Source organism: Olea europaea, chromosome 20, assembly GCF_002742605.1.
Source record: "Olea europaea var. sylvestris chromosome 20, O_europaea_v1, whole genome shotgun sequence".
Classification (NCBI taxonomy): Eukaryota; Viridiplantae; Streptophyta; class Magnoliopsida; order Lamiales; family Oleaceae; genus Olea; species Olea europaea.
The window spans coordinates 19,285,942-19,293,480 of record NC_036256.1 but is presented as its reverse complement, the minus strand read 5'-3'; the positions used below and the strand labels follow the sequence as shown (position 1 = coordinate 19,293,480).

General features: G+C 34.1%; 2 protein-coding genes across 3 annotated transcripts in view; both read left to right on the top strand.

Annotated features, from left to right (window-relative positions):
* On the top strand, window positions 1-3,802 carry LOC111369923 (proteasome subunit beta type-4). The gene is made up of 7 exons (XM_022991654.1): window positions 1-153; window positions 256-320; window positions 586-662; window positions 1,679-1,808; window positions 1,968-2,127; window positions 2,245-2,430; window positions 3,498-3,802. Exons 1-7 carry the CDS (start codon window positions 148-150, stop codon window positions 3,609-3,611), a joined length of 738 nt encoding a protein of 245 aa, XP_022847422.1. The 5' UTR covers window positions 1-147; the 3' UTR covers window positions 3,612-3,802.
* Window positions 3,803-6,047: 2,245 nt separating this feature from the next.
* The window catches only part of LOC111369921 (GPI mannosyltransferase 1-like), a 6,317-nt gene continuing 4,825 nt past the window's right edge, over window positions 6,048-7,539 (top strand). Inside the window, exons 1-2 of one of the 2 annotated variants that reach the window (XM_022991651.1) lie at window positions 6,048-6,208; window positions 7,410-7,455. The gene's annotated coding sequence lies outside the window, so the exon portion shown is untranslated. The remainder of the gene's footprint in view (window positions 6,209-7,409; window positions 7,456-7,539) is intronic. The other variant, XM_022991650.1, reaches the window with a different exon arrangement.

Below are 7,539 nucleotides of genomic sequence, written 5' to 3'. Positions count from 1 at the left end.
CTTAAGCCCAGACTTTTCTTGAGAAAAGGGAAAGCCTGAGTTCTTAAAACAAATCTATGCTAAAGCCAGTCACATTTTTATCTAGTGAGAGCAGCTTTGAACTCTTTCAAAATCATCAAAATTCACATTATATTAGGCATCGTGGATATGAATGTAAGTTCTACTCGATTTGGTATCCTCCTATAACGTACAAATATTAATTTAGATAATAGATTTCTTGTTTTTGATTATGTTTTGGGTTAAAATTAATTGCAGTCTTTCGATTCAAATCCGGCCACCAACAGCTTGATCAGCTCTGAAGCAGATTCTCAAAGAACACTGTATGTTTTTTCTTTCTCTCTACGTACGAAAATCTGATCGTTTGATTTTGACGGGATTAGAAGAAACTAGGGTTCTAGGCTTCTAGACGATCGATTTTCAAAATTGGTAAAGTTAGGTCTATTAAGTTGGTGGAAGTTATCTTAACGTTTTTAATGAAAATTGTCGATTTGTTCTATGTTTGGAAGACGTGGTTAATTTTTTGGGTCCAGTTTCTCATTATAATTTTTTCTTCCCAAATTATATGTTTATGATTCGGCGGTGTAGGTATCCGTACGTGACAGGGACTTCAGTGGTTGGCATCAAATACAAGGATGGTATACTATTGGCCGCCGATATGGGAGGTCAGATCCTGAATCCACGTTTTATTTTGCGATTTGTAATCAGTCAGATATAATTGTGTGGGCATGCATATGTATTTAGGCCTGCACATGTGTATGCAATAATCTGCATTTTCTTTGATATTGATCTTCTACCAGTTCAATGCTGGCCTGGTTGGAGTTTTATAAGATTAGTTGTTGTAAAACGTATAATTAGTAACTATTATCACTCCTGATAGCTTCACATGCCAGTGATGGAAAAGTTAGTGGGGAAAAGTTATGCTGAGAGTGTGCCCTTTTATTCTCTGAGCTGGAAAACGAGTTGTACATTTGATCAATATAGATGTGTCTGTTTGTCCTGTGGTTGAAATGCGTTTTAAACTATTATACTCTCTCATGAGTTGTGAACACATTTTCTTACGTGTATTGGTTATTCTCGTTTCACCGTCTCTTTTGGTTGCCTTTTCCTGCATTATTTATTGAAGGTGTTTTTCTTAAATGATATTGGGTAATTGAGGAGTGTTAACATAATTTGAGTGTAGTTGATAAGAGAAAGTTTGGATGGACATGTGGTTTTAACAAACAGCTAGAAGAAGAATTAAGAATATATGCAAGCAGATAAAGTCATGCCAGAGTATCCTTTATGAGAGAATTGAGTAAGATGGTTTAGGCATATTAACGATGGCTACTAGGGCTTCAGTTTAAGATGGAAATGAGTTTTATTACATTAATGCAAAATTCAGCAAGTTGTGTTGGATGGAGCTAGAGGTGGCAGATGGAAACAAAATCACAATTAAGCATGTTACGTGAGCTAAATTGATAGTTATTGAATCTAGACACGTAGGTTTGCAGATGATACAAGCAACTGTCAAGGGATAATTTTTACATAGTAATGTTGAGGGAGGAAGATGCACTCATGGGTCTCATATATCTAGCATGGAATCGCTATATGTGTTATTCTTCCTTTTGATGTTATGTTTTATATGTAACTATGTGTCCACTTTGTTCTGAGTCAAATGCTTTTATAATTTCATTTATAGGTTCTTATGGATCTACATTGCGTTACAAGAGTGTTGAACGATTGAAGCCTGTGGGAAAACATTCTCTCATTGGAGCGAGCGGTGAAATCAGTGATTTTCAGGAAATAATGCGTTATCTTGATGATCTTATGTAATTGTTCTCAGCAACTTCTTTACAGAATAATTAATTTTAAACTAATCCATGTTCTTGTCCCTATATCTGTTGGTATATCATTACCTAGTCTTATAGAAATTGGCATATCTTTGTGTGAAAATTCGACTCTTTTTTATTCATGATTTGTGTATGTAGCTTGTCTGATAACATGTGGGATGATGGGAATTCACTGGGTCCTAAAGAGGTGCACAACTATCTAACCCGGGTCATGTATAATCGCCGCAATAAGTTCAACCCTCTCTGGAATTCACTTGTACTGGGAGGGGTGAAAAATGGTCAGAAATATCTTGGAACGGTAAATTTCTGTGCATATTTACTTGGTTTACATTTATAATTTTAGCGTTATAAGTTAATTTTTTTCTTTTTTTGGGAAGTTGGGGCTAGATTTGTCTAAAATTATGTGAACTTCCAGGTCAGTATGATTGGTGTTCATTATGAGGACAACCATGTGGCTACTGGGTTTGGTAATCACCTTGCACGACCTCTTCTCCGTGATGAATGGCGTGAGAACTTGACGTTTGAAGAAGGTGTCATACTGCTGGAAAAATGCATGCGCGTGCTTCTGTATCGCGATAGATCGGCTGTCAACAAACTTCAGGTTTTGTTCTCCCTATGTGGAATACATACTTCATGACTTCCTGAAAACTCTTGTACTATATGATGTCTGATTATTTTCTGCAGCCTCTTGCTTGTCGCTTAAAATTTGGAGCAACTAGAAACATCACAAGGATTCAAGACTAACTTATATATCATGACAATAAAGTTTTTTACATCTAACCAGCTAAACCACATAGTTGTTCCATGCAAATATCTTATGCATAGAATTGAAAAAAGGAACAAAAAACAAGGAATTTGAGGTGCTCTATGTAATTGGAATCTATTCCAAACATATATGCCATGGTTCCTTACTTCGACAAGGTACAAATTTGTCCAAGCCGCTTCGTTTCTTTTTGTCCAAGTCACTTCTTTTTTTGGCCAAGGATATCTCATCTGAACAATGAATGAAAGCAAAAAAATCGAAATTAATCCACCCTTTTGGATTTGCGATCCCAGGTAAGATCGGTTTAGGATCATGTGATCCTTTTCTATCAGATAGGAAGGGCTATTAGGAATAGGATTACATAGTTATGGTTCATTTACATTAACATCTAATTATATATTAATCTGGCTACTCTAACCAAAAAGAGGGCAGCTGAGAAATCATGGATGGGGGAGGATATAAGAGGTAATCGAAGCCCATTACCCGTTTCACACAATGTGATTTATGCATTGCATTGGAAGTGGATGAAGTGAACTTTTGTTATAATTTTTGGTAAATATTACTTGATTTTAATCTTTAAGATGAGCTAGATTTTGCTGTAGTTTGAGCTAAGCAAAGTTATTGGGAGCTGTCTTTGTTGTGACTTGTATATTATTGGTGCCATTTCTCTGTTAGTTTTTTCCTCTAGGTAAGCATAGTTTCATTTTATCAAAAATATATTACGTTAAATTATATTGAGTTTGTTGAAGGGGAAGGCTTAATTCTTCAAACTTTGCTGCCTGAGGATATCCTTATTTAAGCCAAAGTAGTTGATACAGTGGAATGTTTCAAGTGACATGATATTAGGTCGAACTTTCTTGTGAGATGAATATTTCCATGACACAGAATTGATTGTGTAAATGCAGATTGCAAAAATCACAGAAGAGGGAGTAACAATTTCTCCCCCCTATTCATTGAAGACTTTTTGGAATTTCTCTGCTTTCGAGAATCCTACCCTTGGCGCTGAGGGCTCATGGTAGCTCAGACAGTTTCTAAATATGTGACATTTTATTCAATTTCATTTGATCACATGTTTGAAACTTAGACCAGTAACCCCTTTGTATTTGCTATTTCATCGGCCTTGGGAACCCTTTGGATATCTTCCTGTTTATTACATCCACAAACTGGAGCTATGTTATTCTGAGCCATTGGCTTTTTACAGTGTTTTCCCCTTGCCTGTTTCTAAATTTGCATGAGATGCATAAAATAGGAGGCAGATAAAGAACATGTTTGTCTAAAGCTTAAAAAAGTTCACTTACTTTAGACTGCACTCAATTTTGTGAAAGAGTTTTTGTTGACGCCCTCTAAGAATTGGAAGGTGTCCAATGGGTGTCTTTTTCCTGCATTTTGAACATTTTATTGCATGTCTAGTAACTTAGATGTGACAAAGCAAAGAAGTTAACATGCGTTAGTTCTTTGTTGTATTGTTATCTACTGTGTAATCATGCATACTAATAGAATTAATTTCCTGCCTCCAATGGCTGGATAAAAACTTTCTACTACTCATGTAGTAAGAGAACTTTAGTTATGATTTTTTGAAATGGATTTTTTGTCAATTCAACAGCGAGAAGTTTTTATCCTATTCACTCGAGTAGGAGATTGGGATCGTGCATACTAAATCTAATCAATAAATATTTTGGTGTGAACTTGACTGAAAGTGTGAAATACATGAGAGATTTTATCCTTCTCTTTAGAATTTATAAATATTGTCTTGTATGCCTTACTAATTACTATAGAAGTTGCTTACTATTTTTTATTTTATTTTTTTTCAATATATGTGCGATGAATTATTCTTTGTATATGCCCTGCTTTGATTATGAATGCACCACAGTGATACGAAGTAAACTGATAAATAAACCATAGGAAATTACGGAGTTTGAGGGGAGTCCCTTGATCCACTGACTTGTCCGTGCGATAACATGAAATTAAGCCTTCTGTTTGGTTGGAATTAAAATTAGATTTTTAGTAGATTTTGATACTTGATGAAATGTGTGGTCGAAAAGTTGTGGGTTTTATAAAAGATGTTGTTAAAATTAATTATTGATTTTGATTTATATTGAAATCTATATTTTAATTTGTACACAGCAGGGCGGTAGCAATTTTTCTTCTCATGTTGTATTTAAAATTTTAAAATTCAGTGGGCTGCATTAATCAAAATTTCCAATTCTGCTTAGAGTTATAAGCCAATTTATTTATCTAGACATATTATGTGTACAAATAGCATTATTTGTTAAAAAATTAATGGAAATTTAAATTAAAGCTAATAATTACTTTTAATTACATATTTTATATTATCTACACTTACAAATATAGAATATAAATTTCATTTGATTTTTTATCAGAATTTATTAAAAATTTATTTTTTATACGTATTAAACACGGACTAAATGTCGAGTTAATTGTCACAATAATCATTGGACTTGCGTCTGTGTTTTTGATCATCCCAACAATCATGGAAATAAGATTTCCTCATTTTTATTACTTGATATTTTCTTTATTTTTGTAGAGTTTTATGCTATTTTCATCATTTGCAAAAATTCAAATTTATTGTATGTTTCGCTATTATAATTAAATTCAACTATTATGTAATTGAGTAAGCATTCCTTGTGGGATCAACAGTTCGGGCTCATTCGACAACTTTATTACTTGTATGCGACATGTATGCTTGCGATACATGTTTATTAACGACCATATATCTAATTCATTTTTATGAGTTTAATAATCAACGACCACTTCAAAGTTCTATCGAAGATATTTTTTGAAGTACAATGAGCAATTGAAAATGTGTTCCAAAGCTTAGTGAGCAATGAAAGACTCCTTCTTACTTGGCAATTTGATAACAGTTGATGGGTACCACCCCGTGCATTCCATTAGCCACTTTACTAATTTCGTTAGAGGTTTAAAACAGATGTTATGTTGGTAAAATAATGTTCAATGGTTGGATAAGTTTAATGGCTAAAATTCAATATTTTAAACATCAGGAAATAATCGAGGAAAGAGATCTAGATTCATTAATTATTGGGACAATTAACTTCTAAATATACATGGATGAGATTCGCAATTTTAGTATTAAATTAAGTACATGAAATAACCACTTATCAACCCTTGATGAAAACCTTTTGTAAACGAATAATGTTATGTAGTTTCATTGAGATTACGATCCCAATTTAGTTGGCGTTAGATGATGCTGAATGAATTCCATTTGGCCTCCATTATTTTAAATTATAATTTCCCCTCTTATTTTCAACCACACAATTTTTTATAAAATAATATTGAATATAAATCGAATTTTTTTTTTTATTTTTCAACTACACATTATTCAAAAAAATACCATTTCAAAATTATAAATTGAAATAATGGGGTCAAAAGATGTTAAATAAAATTGACCATCATTCAATGTCACCTTGGTGTCGCGCGAGATTGTCAACTAAATACTCTTTGTAAACACTTCTCTCAAACATGATCAAACCCATTTCTCAGTCATAAGGCGCTCCTCCCTCTCATTCGTCACAGTAGCCTATGACGTAGCCCAAATCTATAATTCGCATTCGCTTCGTCTCCGTTGTGTTGTATCCAGGTTAGACTTGGTTTCTCGTCTTTGGGTATATGTTTTTCTCAGTTAATTTATAATTGTCTGCTCAAAATTCATGAATAATGGCATGGGCTGCATTATACTAAATTGCTTGGTTGACAGGCGATTTCAATAGGGAGAAGTTGCTATCACATCGATTGCTTCGATCAGTGAATAATCGTTTTAGATCCACAGTTTGGGTATTAGATGGATTTATTCACAATTCTTAATCTTTTGATGGTCTATCTTTCTGGATGCAAAATAAGTGCATAATAGTATAATACATTATAAACATCATAAACGGTCTTCAAATTTTTAATTGAACAATTTGAAGTGTGCAAGCAAATAAAAGAAAAACTTATAAACTATAATTTTTGTTGGTAGAGGCAATGTGGAGTACTCCCAAATTGGGTCTGTTAGAAATAATTCTTTAATATTTTAGTGTGCAGTGCGCTATTATCAACAGGGTTTATCAGATTATATCTTTTGTGGGCCAAAAGCACTGAGGCTGTGCTGTGAGGTGTATGTCTCACACAACTGAGGCATACGCCTCCTAAAACCATCTAACAATCAGCGTCTTGAGGCCTTTTTTGCACGCCTCACAAGCCTTAAGGTGGATTTCAATTGGGTGTTTCAAACCATGATTAGTATTCAATGCAAAAGGAGAGAACAACTAGTTGTTAATAACTGAGTATTGAAGCAAGAGATAGGAAAGAAATAAAAAGCGATTGTCCCAGCAGAGGACCGTGATGATAAGATGACACACTCTTCTTGGATGCCTTAAGGAGTTTTGTCCACACCTGGGAGGTTTAAGATGCGAACCGTCTCAATGTATGATGGAGAGGGGCTCTTGCTAATCTCCCACACACATAAAATGTAAGTAACGTTGAATGGAGCCAATGTCGCTTGAAGTGCTGAGCTTTCATCCTCGCGTAACTAGGAGCCACAAATCGATGGTTCAAAAAGTTGAGGCTTAAAAGTGTTGTTAGTTGGCCCAAGGTGTTCGTCATGTTCAATCCAATAGTTGAAACGATTTTAAGTATTTCAAATTTTTTTGTTAACATGTCAAGCAATTTTAGAGATCACATTACACAATATTTGAGACTATGCCAAGTAGTGTTGCTTAAAAGTGATTGAGAACACATTAAGCATGCATTTGTCTTTTCTGGCATTATTAAGGCGGTGATAAGTTTATATTTTTTTACAGGAGTTTTGATCACTTTAAAGCAATATTTTTCCATGCCAATCAACAGGTACGCCAAGATCAAAGTTATGGTAGAGGAAAAATACTGACCCTCAATAGAAGCAATTCAGAACTACCTGCCATGAACCTTACC

What these genes read in the sequence shown, in the direction of transcription:
- LOC111369923 (XM_022991654.1), top strand. An exon ending in CGTTATCTTGATGATCTTAT is followed by an intron (nt 1,809 to 1,967) that starts GTAATTGTTCTC and finishes TTGTGTATGTAG; the next exon opens with CTTGTCTGATAACATGTGGG. An exon ending in GTCAGAAATATCTTGGAACG is followed by an intron (nt 2,128 to 2,244) that starts GTAAATTTCTGT and finishes GTGAACTTCCAG; the next exon opens with GTCAGTATGATTGGTGTTCA.